The 16,433-nt window shown below is 40.1% G+C and overlaps 1 protein-coding gene across 1 annotated transcript; it reads left to right on the top strand.

The window, feature by feature from the left end:
* The first annotated feature begins 1,989 nt into the window (after window positions 1–1,989).
* LOC119882161 (TELO2-interacting protein 1 homolog) lies at window positions 1,990–16,395 on the top strand. The gene is made up of 10 exons (XM_038692173.1): window positions 1,990–2,130; window positions 3,346–4,065; window positions 4,461–4,798; window positions 4,898–5,183; window positions 9,775–9,952; window positions 10,213–10,505; window positions 12,231–12,647; window positions 15,038–15,197; window positions 15,813–15,980; window positions 16,226–16,395. The coding sequence occupies exons 2-10, from the start codon at window positions 3,352–3,354 to the stop codon at window positions 16,393–16,395; spliced, it is 2,724 nt and encodes a 907-aa protein (XP_038548101.1). The 5' UTR covers window positions 1,990–2,130; window positions 3,346–3,351.
* The last annotated feature ends 38 nt before the right edge of the window (window positions 16,396–16,433 follow it).

Here is a 16,433-nt window from a genome sequence, read left to right as displayed (position 1 = left end):
TGGACTCTGTGAGCTCTATCAGCTGACAAAGGTCCTCTTTCAGCTTGAGCAGGTCTGCTGGGAGGGGTGCAGGCCAGCAGACAGGGCTGTCTCCACCTGCTGCAACTGGGCACCATAGGTAGTGATGGCTGCCTCAAGAGTTTGTTCATCCATACTGACACTTGGCACAGGGCAGGACAGGAAAGGACCACATCAAGCCCCCACGACACTGAGGAGAAGAAGATGGTTGATTAAAAAACAGATCTCAGTAGAATGGCAATTTCAGCAACAAGACGATAGTGATTTACATAAAACATAAAATGCATTAAGACACTGTAAAATAAAAAAAATACATTAGGAGTTAAATATAAAAAAAAATAAGGGGAGGTTCTGGGGGATTGTTCTAGATATGTGGTAAAAACTGAATGCTTCCTCTCCATGTTTAGATTTGACTCTGGGGACAGTAAACAGACCTGTCTCAGATGACCTGAGATGTTTAGATGGTTCAAAACATAGCAGAAGATCAGAAATGTATTTTGGCCCTAAACCAGTGTTTTATAAACTAACAGCACTATTTTAAAATCAATTATTTGCCAGACAGGAAGCCAGTGTAAAGACCTCAGAACTGGAGTGATGTGATCTACTTGTGTGCTCTTAGTGATGACTCGAGCAGCAACGTACTGAATCAGAACGATTTTTTTGGGAGACCTGTAAAAACAGAGTAATAGTCGAGTTGACTGAAGGTAAATACATAGACAAGTTTTTCCGAATCCTGCTGTGACACAAGTCCTTGATGTATTCTTCAGGTGATAGAATGCTGTAGAAGTGCAGGTCTTTTAAGCCTAACTTTTAATTGTTCTTCCTTGGTTCCAAAAACAAGGACTAAAGTGTTATTTTTGTTTAGTTGAAGAACACTTCTGGCACATCCAATGGGTGATTTGGTCAATTCTCTTGCATGGCATGATAGTGCTGGTGATCTAGTTATGTGTAAATGTGTGTGTCATCTGCATAATTATGGTAACATGTTTTGCTGCGAGTAAATGGACTGACTTCCTTATGCACTCCTGCAAAGCATGCTCTTCTTTCTCATCAGATACTTTTTCTCACCAATATTGTTTGTCTTGTCCTTATTGATTCATAGTGGAGAGGCCATCTATTTATTAGACTCATTAACTTGCCAGATACTGAGTGAGTTTGGAAGGACACCGCAGAAGGAAAGGTGACCAAGGTGATCAAACGTTTAACTGTAATAAAAAGTACTTCGTCCACTGACTGCATGTTATCGAAAGGCTTTTTCGAAAAGCTCTGGCAGAGTTTCAGTTAACGTGGCCCAAAGATTTAACCCGGCTATAGCGTTACCTTATACCAGAGCTAGTTTTAGCTAACATGTTAGCCGTGTTTAAGCTAACCTTTACTGCTAATTGTAACGTTAGACATTGCATTACCTTCGTGATTAGGCTAGCAGTCTGACATCCATTACATCGACGGAAAAAGCCATGAAAATATGTAATGTTAGTATGTTAATAAAATGCGTAATTAAAATAGCTAAATTTATATACTGGAACAGTCTCTGGTTTCCAAATTCATTATCAAGGTGGACTTCCGATATGGGTTGCATCTTCTTGCAAAATAAAACAAATGTCTTCAGACACTGAATGAAATGCAGCTTGCTAGAGTTAAGAGTTGTTTGAACTTTTACCAGAGCATTCATTTTCATGAGACTATAAGTCACTCTTTTTTGAAAGAAAGAAATCTCGATTTTATATAATAAAACAATTTAAACGATTGAGATTTAGTTAAACAACTACTAACTTATACATTCTATTCAGTTCGATAATGCCTTAATGGCATGACAAGAGTGACACATTTCTACGATGAAAGCATTGTTTATGAAATATTTCTAGGGGGTTTTCTTTTTCCAGTAAAACTTTGTGCTCTTTTTATTTTGAAGCTAAAGCGCCAAAACCGGAAGTGGGTTTTTTTGCCCTACGTCAAACATGTGCGACATCGACGCAGAATCACGACAGTTGCCTTTAGTTAGGGTGTGTAACATTACCAGTGTTCTGTTGTAATTATTCTATTTTGATATTTACCTGTTGTACGTGCTCATTGCTCTGCGCAGTGGGTCCACTTAACACTACTAATGTGAAGGTAGGCTACCTGTTTGTTGGCGCTCGTAACTTACCGCAGTGCAGCTTCAGCAGCACGTTGGATAACTTAATTAACGTTCCAGAGCGGTCGGAACTGGGAAATGTCCAAGTTGAAATATCCGACTCTCAAACTCAGAGCGTTTCAGGTGCATGGTGGTGTATGACACCAAGTGTGAACAATAAACATGGCTGACCGTGACAAACTTGTGTTTCTCTGGCGAGTTTATCCACAGTTAAACCCTCAGCAGTGCACTTGGTGTTAATTAAAAGGATGGCCATTTTATAAAAAAAAAAAAAGAAGATAAATATACGTTACTCGTTAACGTATCTTCTAGCTACATCAGTTGGTAATCCTCAAAAGTCAGCAAAAGTTGTAGGCTATATTTCCAAATGTTTTCACATTTCTGGGAATTTTTAACATTTTCCTGAATAACTTTTGGGTAACGTTAGTGAACATTTTTTCCTTTAGCCAGCTACCTAATAACATTGACAAAATATTTCTTCATCAATTTATATGCAGAAGAAGTTTTACTATTTGATACTAGTATGTATTATTTTAATTTAATACTTTACGTTTATGATTTAGCATTTCTTGTGTGACGTCATTCGGCTGCTACTGGGGGTACAATTTTTTTTTCTCCGAGTTCACAAGTAGGAAATCCCACTTCAAGTGGCGTTACAAAGTACTTTTTCTTGTTGGAGGTCAGAAATTTTCCAGTTCCCAGTTGCCTGGAATGCAGAACATTGTTGCTATAACTACTACTACTATAGTACTATATACTTTATGTTATATATCTGTTACTTAACAAAGTGACCAATTGTATATTGTAGTAATAATAATAAGTCATCAAAACAGCATTGCATAGTGTAGCTAACTTAATACTTGTTGGCACAACAAACCTAAAAACAGAATGTCACGGCAGAGTCTCAGGCAATGCAGAATATCATCGTGAGCACAACCACCATTACCACCGATAATGCTGACATGCAGTTTGCTAAATTTTGAAGGCAGCAGGGATTTTAAATATCACCTCTAAAAGTTACCAGTCAACATGTGACCATTACAGATTAAATTACAAAGATAAAAAGTAAATTGTTTTTAAATGATCTAAGAATGTGTTAACTTCAATTTCTTCCTACGGTACTTTAAAACTAATTAGTTTTCTTTGTCTTATTCCTGCATCTACCATTTCTCTTTCTGTACCCCCTCATAAAGTTGACCATGGCTGAGATCAGTGATCCTAAGATTGCATTTGCCTATCTACGCCCGACCTGTGTCCTGCTAACCCGAGAGCCCACTGTGACCAATGTGGAGTTACTGAGTGCCCAGTTGAAAGAAGTCAATGATGCCACGTTGCAGCAGCTCCAAGAGTATGTCCTCTTTCCTCTTCGCTTTGTCCTTAAAGTCCCCGGGCCTAAGAAGGACAAACTGGTGCAGGCTGTGGCTGAAGCCATCAGCTACGTGCTGGAGAACACTTGTGTCCAGAGATGGGACACCCTGCATGACCTTCTTTCAGAGCTTTGCCTCTGCCTGTGCTGTCCAACCGATCCTGGGAAGCCTGCAGATACATCTGAGGAGCTTAAAACAGCAGTGCTGAGGTGCCTGGACGCACTGCTTCATGCTGCTTACGGTGATATAGTCTTTAAACTCTTTGAACCCGTTATGCTGGCCGGACTGGGAGCTGCCATATCACTGCTGCTGGCTATAGGAGAGAAGGAGAAATCTCGAGATATACAGGCAGCAGCGTTAAAGTGCCTCCAGACTTTGACTCTGCAATGTGATTGCACTCAGGAGCACATAGTCCCATCCTCAGAGGAGAGATGCATTATAGGCAGCACCATGGCTTCCTTCTTACCTGGTATCACTGTGGCTGTAGCCAGGATCATTACAGGAGATCTGAGACAAGGCCATGCAGTCACAGTCAGGGCCATCAAGGTACCATATCTCTGTTCATTTGTGTTTCTTGGTGTAATGATGCAGTACAGTACAGTCATGCTTAAATTTTGTGTGTCCATGAGGTTTAAAATATTCAATTTGCAATAATAATCATTTGTACTTCTTATTATATGCATATTATAGGCATATGTTTACAGTTAAAGTTTAATTTGTGTGACCAAATGAAAAATGCCTGATTTTAACTGCCAGGTCACTGAAAAATGCAGAACAAGAATAAAGTCCATTATGCCAAGCCAAATTTACAGAGTATACAGATCCATCTGTAGACTTGTACTGACTTCTACATGCCACCAAAACTCTATTGTGGTAGAAAACATGTCATGGACCAAAGTAAAATTAAGTGATTATCTCTTTTCACTTACATTGTCATTTAGGTTTGGTCCAGGACTGTGGGGCTTGTCATGGAAGATGCCCAGCTTCAAGCCAGTGAGCCCTGTAAGACTCCCTCACCAGACCTGGGGAGAATAGGACAACTTTTGGTCCATCGGACAGAATCCTGGGTGAAGAGCACAGCAGGGAAACTATTTGTGCTCCTAAGAAAGATCGTCTCCTGCACCTCAGCTCACCAGCACTGGACGGTTAGACTAGAGATGGTGGAGCTGGATGACCATCTGCTGGCCAGATGTAGCCAGTCACTGGGAGAGTGTGTGGGGCTGCTTCTGGAAGCACTGGTGGGAGCAATCAATGATGAGGAGCCCAGAGTCAGAAAGAGGTTTGATTTAATTTACATTTTTGTGAGGGAAAAGATTCAATCCCAGACTTCCTGATAACAAGATGCCTAATGAAACCTCTCTTCTGTTCTCTCCTATAGGTGTGAGGTCGCTCTCAGAGCGGTATCACAGAGGAATCAGAGCTGTAGCCGCAGCTGTGATACCAGTAAAAGCAGCAGCAGTGCTCAGACCTTTACTGATGTGCTTTCAGAGAATCTCCACGTTTTGGCTACCTCCCTGCCCAGACTGATGAGGACTACTGATGACCAGAAGAAGCTCTTTGTCCTTAATGTGTTTCTGGGTTATTTAAAAGTCCTGGGACCGCTTGTCTCTGTCGTGCTAAACTCAGCTGCACATCTTGAGAGGATTTCAAAAGCCTTAATGCAGGTAATGATAGCTGCCGTTTTATCAGCTTATACTTCATATTCTTAAAGATCTAGTGATTTTACATTTAATGTTTTTATATCTGTTATCTGAAAATAAGGCACTTCATTAAGTGACTTATTTAACAAATTCAAATGCAGGTGAAGTTTTATCGGGTATGCCAATAATTTTTGATGAAGGCAGCAGATGTGTGAATACAATTTAAAGCTGTATCTTAGTAATTCACTTACATAGCCTACTCATTTCAGGCTCTTTGTAATATATAAGGTAGGAACTAGATTTATTTGTCATTTTACAACACAGGGTTGTATACTGACATGAAGTTGTTTCTTTATGCTACTCACAGCTTGCCAGAAAGTAGCAGAGTGAACAGGCTGTGGCTGGGTGGGTACTGTCCTTTAGTATCCTTTGGGCTCTGCGTAGGCACCTCACCTCACTGATATCACTGATGGTCAGGAGATGGGTACCAATGATCTTCTGCAGTTTTAATCACCCGCTGCAGAGCCCTCCGGTCCTGGGCCGTGCACATCCCATGTTAGTGATGTTTCCAGTCAGGATGCTTTCTATTGCTCCTCTGTAAAAGTTAATAATAACTTGGCGTGGGAATTTGGCCTTCTTAAGTTTCCTCAAGAAATCCAGTCGTTTCTGAGCTTTCTTCACCAGCGTGGAGATGTGAGACAACCATATAAGATTCTCTCTGATGCTTATTCCCGGGAACCTGAAACTGATAATCTGCTCCACCTCAGCTCCACTGATGTGGACAGGAGTGTGTGTCTTTTCCTCCTTTTTCCTAAAATCAAATCCATCAGATCCTTAGTTTTGCTGACGTTGAGTAGTAAGTTGTTATCTGTGCACTACTCTTCAAGATTGTCGATTTCCTCCTGATATGAAGTCTCATTTTTGTGGTGATGATGGTGGTCCTCTCCACAAACTTTACAACAGAGTTCTCTGTATGTCGGGGAATGCAGTCAGGTGATGTAGTACACAGCCCTGGGGGGCTCCGGTGTTTAACACTGAGCGGAGGAGGTAAAAGAAAATCGCAGACAGTGTGTTTACTTTATAGGGACAGATGTTACATAGAGACTTGTACAACAATTTTCCATCACAGCAGTTATAGCTACCGCTATTTTCCAATGCCCATCCCATTTGAATGCCTAAATTAACTGGCGTAGTCCATAATAATGCGTTGATTTGATGTGTTCTCATGGCACTTATGAAAATATTTGCCTTGTTCTTTCATTACATTTATTCATTTAGCTGACGCTTTTGTCCAAAGCGACTTACAATTGCTATACATGTCAGAGGTCACACGCCTCTGGAGCAACTAGGGGTTAAGTGTCTTGCTCAGGGACACAATGGTGGATGGGTCACAGTAGGGGGATTGAACCCGGGTCTCTCACACCAAAGGCATGTGTCTTATCCACTGTTCCATCACCACCCCATAGCTCAGCTGTGTGTCCGTGTTCCACAGTAAATGACTCGGGCACTGAATAAGTGGTAGTTCCACCTCACTTTTAAGAACTTCTCATCACTTCAAAAATGAGATTGTGTGCAAAAAACCCCATCATTTAAGATCATTTACAGCGCACACAAAATGAACCAGATTTAGAATCATAAACACAAACGGAGATATCCGTTTCTGCAAAAGAACGCCTCAAATATGTTGTACAGTGTAATCAGGAATCATATTAATTAATAGGCTACTTGTATGCAGTGCAATTTATTCTAATAAATAAGGTGAACAGGAGGAGAAATTACATTTAAATTCAATCAATGTGTCAGTCGAGCAAATACGAGTGCATAGTTTCATGTAGCCTGTTGTTATCACATGTTCGTTGGCTTATCATGCCAAACGCTGTGCGCCAGCGTGTGGATGTGATGCGCTGCATGTAAAAGTTTATATCATATAGCCTGCAACAAGTTAGATTTCTTTAACTCATCGGCAGGCTCGTTAAGTGAGTGGACTGTTTGTGTAGCCTAAATACATGTTTAAACACAGGTGGAATGCATTTGGTTTACTCTCTTTTCAAACGGGGGAATCCAGATTAGTACCCGGGTCATCCCATCTTGTGTGTGTGGTTCCCCTCCAGCCAGTGACGTCACTACTCAAGAGAAATGCCCGTTCCTGCAGATCGGTTATAAAGGGGTGGGGTCTTTTCCACCAACCAACATGCTTCAGCTTCACCAAAAGGAAATTAAAGTTAAATTTGTTGTAAAATTTTTAAATTTTAAATTTTTCAGCTCAGGATCCAGGATGACTGGGGTGTTCTTTTTGTGCTGGAGATCCAATTTCTCACAGCGCTTCATCAGAATGGGGGAGTGCCACCGGGCAGTAGTCATTCAGACTATTAACTAGACACGTTACAGACATTGTAGTCTTTACACTGGTCCCTTTATTTTTGGAGAACAGCATTTGGATTATGTGGACTTGCCTTTAAAGGATATTTTCTTTTGTTGGGATTGGTTTTTCATTGTACTTACAATATAGAATCAGAATCAACTTTATTGCCAGGTACGTTTACATGCACATGCAAGGAATTTGCTTTGGTATTTTGGTGCATAACAATAAACAGGTAGACAATATAACAAAGATAAAGCACTGCAGGTCAAGAATCATAAAGATAAAATATAAAATTGACAATAAGATATAAAAAATGTAAAAGAATAAAGAATATGTAACATGGCAGTTATTTAAATTGCAGTGGGATTTACATGTGCTAAAATTTACAGTATGAGTATACTGTACTGTAAAGGAGGGGTTATGGGGCGGCTGCAGATGGAAAGAAACTGTCCTGAGCGACCGCAGCCTCCTGCTAGAGGGGACTGTCTGAAACAGTTTGTCTCTGGTTTGGAAGGGTTCAACTACAATCTTTCCTGCCTTCCTCAGAGTCCTGGAAGCGTGCAGGATGGAGTGAATGATACGCTGCAGCCTGCCCTTGTCCTTGGCAGTGGCAGCAGCATACCAGATGGTTATGAGGATGAACTCAGTGAGGCAGTGTAGTGCATCATTATTGTCTTTGGCAGATTGAATTTCTTCAGCTGCCACAGGAAGTACATCCTCTGCTGGGCTTTGTTAGTTTCTAGGAGCTGATACTCAGCTTCCACTTGAGGTCCTGGGTGATGATAGTGCACAGGAAGCAGAAGGACTCCACAGTGTATACACAGTTTCTAAATTTCAGAGTAAAGCCAGAGTAAAGCCATCCTTATATGAAATCACGTGCAGTTTAGCCCTTCCTTGTCCGTCTCCAACTCATCTGTTAATTTTCAGTAGAAACTGTATATGATCACTCAAAACAACAAGTTTGATGTACACAAAAGCATCTGTGGTCATTTTACAGCAGTCTGATGCTGGTTGTACAAAATTTAAACAGGGGAACTGCCGTGTGCAGTTGTGGCTTGAGATTGAGACACCTGCTGCCTTGAGAAAGCTGTAGAGAGTCACTAGTGTAAAGGAAAAGCCTACAATATAGACTACTAACTAACTTTCTTAGATGAAAGAGCTGCCAATCACTTATTAATCTTTATTCTTTACTCACAGGCATTAATGATATAAAACTCTTTTACAGTGTGACCATGTCAGCTGTTTGAAAAACAAACAATAAAAGTGGAATGACGAACAATTAATTAATAAAGTGTTTTATATAACTTCATAGAGGTTAATGGGTGTGAAAAATACTGTGGAACACACAGGAGCTGTTGACCAGTGCACGGCTGGATTGGCATCATCACAAACCTCTAACTCAGTGATTCACCAAGATACCAAACCTGCGCAGGCAAGGAAGTAACCACAGTGCACACTAGCAGACACCAAAATAGAGCCCAGTGATTCTGTTTCAACAAAATAAGGAAATGCGGGATTTACAGGATAAAATCTACAAGGCAGTGTAAATAAACTGTGTCAAATCTAAATAAATGCGGCTGTAGATATAACATCTGAATAGCCTGACTCTCTCTACTGGACACTGTGTCCCTTTTTTCTATAGAGTCTATTTTTTCAGTTGGTTTTGGGGTATTTTTAGTGAAGAAATGGGCTATTTTGCAATGGGCAGTTATATATAGTAGCTCCTCTAAACTTTTAGCTGAGGTGCAGGCAGGCAGTCTTGTGAAGATACTGGGGTAGAAAACCAGATATTCTAGCCAGTTTATCCTTATAACGTACCAAATCTTTCATACATGAACCACAACAGAATAATAAACAAATGGGGAGAGTAGGTAGAAAACAATCCCACATCAAGATCGAATTTATTGCCTTGTTACTGCCAGTTGTGAAACAGCAACTTTTCTTGTATGTTAGTTTAGGTTACTTGCAATACATTTTTATATGTACTGTTTATTTTAGTATTGGAGACACTCAAAATGTAGCACCTGAACCAAACATACTTCAGTATTACTAAAAAACTACAGCACTGTTTAAATGATAATTAACAAATCATCTAATTATTAGATTACAACAACATATAGTATTTTGTATGGTTGACAAGCTGAGTTAAGTGGTATTTTAAGCGGTAATTGTTTCTTGCTTGTGACACAACCAAAAAGTCAAAATAAATGGTTGGGAGGGAAAAAACAAAAACACCTTTGTATGTCTCAACAGGTGCTGGAGCTGGATGTGATGGATGTTCGCATTGTAGAGGAAAGGAGTTACGCTGCTTCCATAGAGACAAGCTCAGGCTCTCATGATTCGTACACTGCCCACATTCAGAGGAAGCATTTTCTCTACTTCACAGATGAGAAGATCTTCTCTGTGCTCATGGAGATCTGTCGAACATTAGGTAGGTATAAGGGCTGTTTGATACAGACCTAATGGAAAGACTGCGTCAAAGTACAGTACATTTCTTTCTTTCTTTCACTCTTCATACATAACGGTCCTCTATGTCTACGTTGATTCTTTTAAAAGTTGAACTTTCATTCGATACTATTACATAATGTAATAAAGCTAGCTATATTTTGCTACAATATGTTTACATTTGCCTTTTTTTTGACCGCTCTCCTCCCAAAAGTATAAAAGAACATTCCCTCTTTCTATCTTTAGGTTACTATGGCAACATGTACTTGCTGACAGATCACTTTCTGGATCTGTACCAAATGTCTTCTGCATACAGAAAGCAGGCTGCCATGGTGCTAAATGAGATTGTCAGGGGTTCTGCGGGCATAGCCGTGGCAACAGAGACTCATGGTTTGGAGAGTCAAGTCTGGAGACACTCTGCCACCCAGGAGGACCTCAAGATGGCAGTGGTGTCTATCATGGAGGAATACACCAGTCTGAAGAACTGGCACTTGATTACTGTTGGTGAGGAGATGGATAGAGACCGGGAGGACCAGCAGGTGAGAATAGTTCAGCCCTGCTGCTTTCTTACGTTTTAATGTGATAATGGATTGTCTTACGTGCTGTGAATATTACCTCATCACCAGCTCAATTCGGTGATCACTCCCAGATAGTTTGCTGATCATCACTTTTAATACATGATGTCACTCTTCATGGAATGATATTCTGAATGAAGACGTGATAATTTGTTATTTGATTTCACGATTTAGCTTCTCATTTTGTACTCTGTAAATAGTTTCTAACCAAGTGTGATATTAGTCTCCCACAATCAGCCCATAGTGCACAATTCCTTCTGTGTTTAATTTGATCATGGTCACTTCACTCCAAAGCACATCAGGCTTTATTGAGAGAGATCCATACTTTGTTCACAGTATGAATGGAATTATCGATGTGTGCTCCTTTGCCTCAACACACTGAGCAAAGGGAGAAACTGCTTCAGGGTTACAAGTAACTGCTCTAATCTTTCAAGGCTGGATTATTGAGCTGACAGGCAGAGAAAATATCTCAGGTCCTCCAACCAACAGAGGCCGGGAAACATTGCCAACACTGATTTAGTTTGTAGATAAACTTGCAGTTTCTCTTTGTCAGCTTAAATGTTTGCCCATGGAGGCGGCACACAACCAAATTAAATTGATTCTAAGCACAGAAATATACTACACTGTAGAGCTCACTCAAGTCAAATTAGTTCCATTCATAAATGGAATATGGAATACATTTGAACATGATGGAAACTACAGGCAGTTGGCTGTAAATGCTGACATCAGTGTTGATGATCATTTTATGGAAAAAGTTAAAGGCCCCTTCCACACTACTCCGTTTTTGTTTAAAAACAGAGTTTTAAAATGAATACGATCTCAGTAACTTACAAGTGTAGGCTGTAAGTTATTTGTACGGTACAAAATATTTTAATAAAAATAGCCTCAGTAGCAATGTGTGTCTGCTTTGCATGATTTATAAGACCCAATCAGAGAGCCAAATGTGAGCGTCTGCTCATCATTTTTAAAGTCCCCCATTTTTGAGTTCTAAAACAAAAAATGGGGTCGGCAGCATTTCCAAACTTCTCCGTTTTAGATCTTCATTTTCGCAGTTTTAGTCTGGACGGGAGGTGGAAACAGAGCAAAAGGTCTCCGTTTTAAAACAAAGAGGTAGTAATGTGGATGGGGCCTAAGACAGAGCCACTGGTTTTAAGTTTGTACTGATACAGCAGGGTAACAGCTATTATAGCTGATGGGCTTGACCATCAGGTGGTCTAAAATGTTTTCATAATGGACGTATGGTTAATGTTGGAATGTGGTGATATTTCTTTGTTTGGGCCACCTGATTTAAGGTCAAATTTAAGGTACTCTGGAGTTTTTACATTCGCTGTTTCTCATCAAAACACATCATGTGTATCTTTCAAACCTAATTAACATTTTCAGCATAAGAATTTCCATTCCTCTTAAAACATTTGCAGAGATGATTTTTGTATGAATTTGCAACCACAGTCTATGTGATTTCTGGTTCCTTCTCCTCTTCTCTTTAACTTTGTTGTTTTTGTGCTCAGAATAGTATTACCTTGTGAATTCAGGTTTAAACACACCTGTCTGCTCATGCTTTTAAATGTAAACATGTCATCTTTATAATGACCTTTTTATGTCTATTAAATAAAACACACTGAATTGTAGAAGACAACTGTAAAACTGGATGATATATGATAATGGGATTTGTCATTTGTCTCTCTGTAGCTGCTCAGCCCATCCAGACTCGTCTCCATATCCAACAGCAATGCCAGCAACACTAATGCAAACTCACTCCAAGTGATTCCTTCCACATTTGCCTCCCCGTCTCCCTCATCGTCCACCTCTACAATCCACCATCTCAACAGCAACATCTGGCAACTGTGTATCCAACTTGAGGGCATCGCCTGCTTTGCTCAGGCCTTGGGACGTGACTTCCGTCCCTTGTTGATGACATCACTGTACCCTGTACTGGAGAAAGCTGGGGAGGAGACATTGCTCGTCAGCCAGGCAGCGCTGGGCACCATGTGGGACGTCAGCAAGGCCTGTGGCTACCACTCTTTAAAGGAGCTGATCAATGAGAACTCGGACTACCTGCTCAATGACATATCACTTAACCTGCAGAGGCTCAGCCAGCATCCACAGGTAAAACTGATGCGGTTCAACATGTTAGAATGCACAGTAATGTACCGTAGCACTAGAAACAGAGAAGAATAAGAACTAAGGAAACAAAGACAACATTTAAAAAAATTTTATAACCATTTTACAGTAGAAATATGTTTAAAAAAAAAATTTGTGGGCGGCTGTGGCTCAAGAGGTAGAGCGGGTTGGCCGTTAATCGGAAGGTCTGCGGTTCAATCCCTGGCTCCCCCTGGTTGCGTGTCGAAGTGGGCAAGATACTGAACCCCGAATTGCCCCTGGCGGCTATTCCGCCCGTGTATGAATGAGTGTGAATGTTAATTTCCGTTTGAGCACTTAGGCTCAGTGTATGAATGTGTATGACTGGTGAATGCAGATGTAGTGTAAAAGCGCTTTGAGTGGTCGAAAAGACTAGAAAGGTGCTATACAAGTACGGAGCATTTACATTTACATTTAAATATGGTTTCACAGATGAAAAGAGTGGCAACTAAAAATAAGTTTCATCATCAATTTATCTATAGTTATGTTAAAGTTTAATTTTAATTTTATTGTATAATTGGTTAATCATTTACTTTAGAAAATAGTGAATCGCCATCATAAGTTATCAGAGCCCAAGCCCATTTGCTTGTTTTGTCAAAACAGAAAAAGCCACAGATCTTTATGTTTGCCAGTGATTTTTTCAGAATTCTTGATTGATCGAATATTGACTAACCATTTCAGCAGTACAAACAAAAAATAAATAAGTGGCATAATAGGAGCTAACAATAAACACAATGAACCTAATAGCAGTAGCAGTTTATACAGTGAAATTAAACCCACATTTGTGGGGTTCTTGCAGAAATACCTGCTTAAAGTGACAAAAAGAGAGACGAGGGAGCAAAAAAATGCATTATTGGGATAAGAATGCATACAGATGGTGAGGGAGAAGAGGAGAGAGGAGCTCAGTGCATCATGGGAAGTCCCCCGGCAGTCTAGGCCTATAGCAGCATAACTAAGGGATGGTTCAGGACTACCTGAGCCAGCCCTAACTATAAGCTTTATCAAAGAGGAAAGTCTTAAGCCTACTCTTAAATGTGGAGATGGTGTCTGCCTCCTGAACCCAAACTGGAACCTGGTTCCACAGGAGAGGAGCTTGATAGCTGAACGCTCTGGCTCCTAGTCTACTTTTGGAGACCACAAGTAACCCTGCATTCTGGGAGCACAGTGCTCTGGTTGGGTAATAAGTAGTGCTGCACGATTAATGTAATGCCCTGAACATCTGTTTAAAAAATTAAAAATGACACAGGAAGTGCAAAATGGCTAACTTCCTGTTGAGCAAAATCTCATAAAAAAAACAGACATGTGTTCTTTATCATGAGAGCAATAAACCCACCAAATCTCAAGAAGATCGAAGCAACTTTGTCTAAAACATAGCGTTTGTTAACATAAGCGTATGTTTAAAACATAGTGGGGCTCGCCACCGGAGCACCAAGAGAAATGCCGGTGGGCCAGTCTCTCTTGTCAGAAACAGAGGGGCGTCGTAGGCAGTTAGACAGTTCAAATATTTTACATTTTCAACTTTTCATAAAGCTGATGTGCTTCTCAGTTACTTTTCGTCAACTGACCAATCACAGCCCGGATGGGGTGGGACATTAAAAAAAGTTTGACGTGCTATAGCAAACTTTCAAATGTTCAACAAAATGATTATTGACAAGTTAGTATGTAGTATTAACAGTAGCATCCTGTTTCTGCTTTGTATGCCATATAAGATCCAATCAGAGAGCCAAACCTGAGCGTCTGCGTCATTGTTTCTAAAGTCCTCCGTTTTTTGCCGTTTGCACTAAAACGCCACCCGGAGTTTTAAAAAGTGGGCTTTTTAAGAAGAGGTTTAATTACATGTACAATAAAGGACTGTGGTACATAGCCTGTTAATAAAGACAGATTTATAGTTTCTCGTAAAGAAGAGCTAACTAACAGTCAACTAGGCTTCTTTATGCAGCTTAGTTAGGATAGGGTCTAAGAAACAGGATGATGGCTCAGATAGTGAAATGAAAAGAAATTCTTGGTGGAACTTTTTTTTTGTGATATTTGTTTTAATTTACCGGTTTGGGGGTTATAGTTTATCTGTCAGGAAAATTAAGATTTAATTAACTGCATATGTTTTTATACCATATCTTTGGTCTTAGAGAGGATATCAAGTCATTCAAGTCAAAAGGCTACAGTCCAAGTGAAGTCACAATTTAGAAGCATTAAAGTCAAGTCTAAAGTAATCAGACTCGAGTTTGACTGTAGTCCAAGTCATCGGGCCAGAGTGCACACCACTGTGTTCATGACCCAGGTGAATACTGTAAATGGGTTTACATGGCTTTGCTGCACCCTCAACATGTTTTTCATCATATTCCCCTCTTGTTGGCTAGGCTCCACGTGTGTTGACAGTGATGTTAACTCACTCTGACTGCAGCCTGCTACCTCTGGTTGAGGACATTGTTCAGGATGTGCTGATGGCTCTGGATCTCAGCTATGACAACACAGCTGCTCTTTTCTGTTCTGTGCTGCACACACTCATGGCAGCGCTGGGTGAGATTCAGAACTAATTTCAACTCCTTTTATACGGTCAGGGTGAAAAAGGATAAGGGACAAAATTAATATATTGCTTATCTACTACACTTTGTCTTAGCATTTAGTTCACTTATATTCAAAACATTTAATGATGGATTGTTGATTTTAGTAGGGGGGTTTAGTATCACACGATGTTTTAAAGAATAGAAATATAATATTCACTATTTATTTAGTGGAAATACAAACCAGTTATTCATTTTTGGCATTAAAAGGCCATGAATATTCATACAAAATTTTAAAAATGACTGGCCCCTGCACAATCCTTAACTAGTCAAATTCTAATTACTGTAGAGAAAAGAGTTTAGTCTTGCATTTTACCAGAGATAGAAAAATTTAAATTACATGACCACTAAATATTTTGAATCAGATGATCAGATTCTGCAGCTCTGTGGAGCTTTTAGGTACGTGTGCTAGATAATTCAAAGTAATAATATCAATAGAAAATGGCAAAAAGGTGTACCAGTATTTGATTGACAAGTGATCTCTGTGAACTAACTAACAAATAACATCAAGGATGGAGACAAAACAAAGAATATCTATCCTAACCTGTTCTTTTTGTTATTTTTCCTATAGCGAGGTGGTTTCCCTCCAGTTGTGGTAGGGTCGGTGAGTCTGCCAGACCTAAGCAGACCTCCACTCACAAGGAAGTCCTCAACATCCGCCAATTCTTGCTGGACTACCGCAAACAGAAAGAGCTGGCAGAGGGCATTGGAATAGAGGAGGACGACACTAAGGGCCTCGGTAAAACCGCATTGTGTCTTTATGAGGACTACCAGGAAATTATATTTCATTTTAGCATAGGTTTCACGTTTGTTGTAGTGGTTATATTAGATTACAATTATCAGTGGGGAAACTGGGATATGATATTAAAGAAAATACAGTATCAATAACAATAAAGTGTGAAATATAAGAACCAGAGTCAATATTGGGTGCTTGCCAAGACTGTCAATCATACATCATCTGTCTGACCATCACTGTCTCTCTAGAAGTCCCTCCTCCCATCGAGTGTGAGGATGTTAAAGATATTGGTGGTCCTGATGTAAAAGCAGAGCTTCCCTCCCACCTCCGCATCACCAAAGAAGTTATGGAGCGCTGCATTCATCTGCTGTCCAACCCTAGTCTCCGGGTCCGACTCAAGGTATTGCCTGTGGTGTGATGTACTGTGAAGGGGAGCATTGGTTTTTATGATACAAA

The sequence above is a fragment of the Micropterus salmoides genome, unplaced genomic scaffold, assembly GCF_014851395.1.
Source record: "Micropterus salmoides isolate LMB-PRFRI ecotype aquatic unplaced genomic scaffold, ASM1485139v1 Ms_hic_scaffold_2950, whole genome shotgun sequence".
Classification (NCBI taxonomy): domain Eukaryota; kingdom Metazoa; phylum Chordata; class Actinopteri; order Centrarchiformes; family Centrarchidae; genus Micropterus; species Micropterus salmoides.
This window is presented reverse-complemented; position numbering and strand designations above follow the sequence as displayed.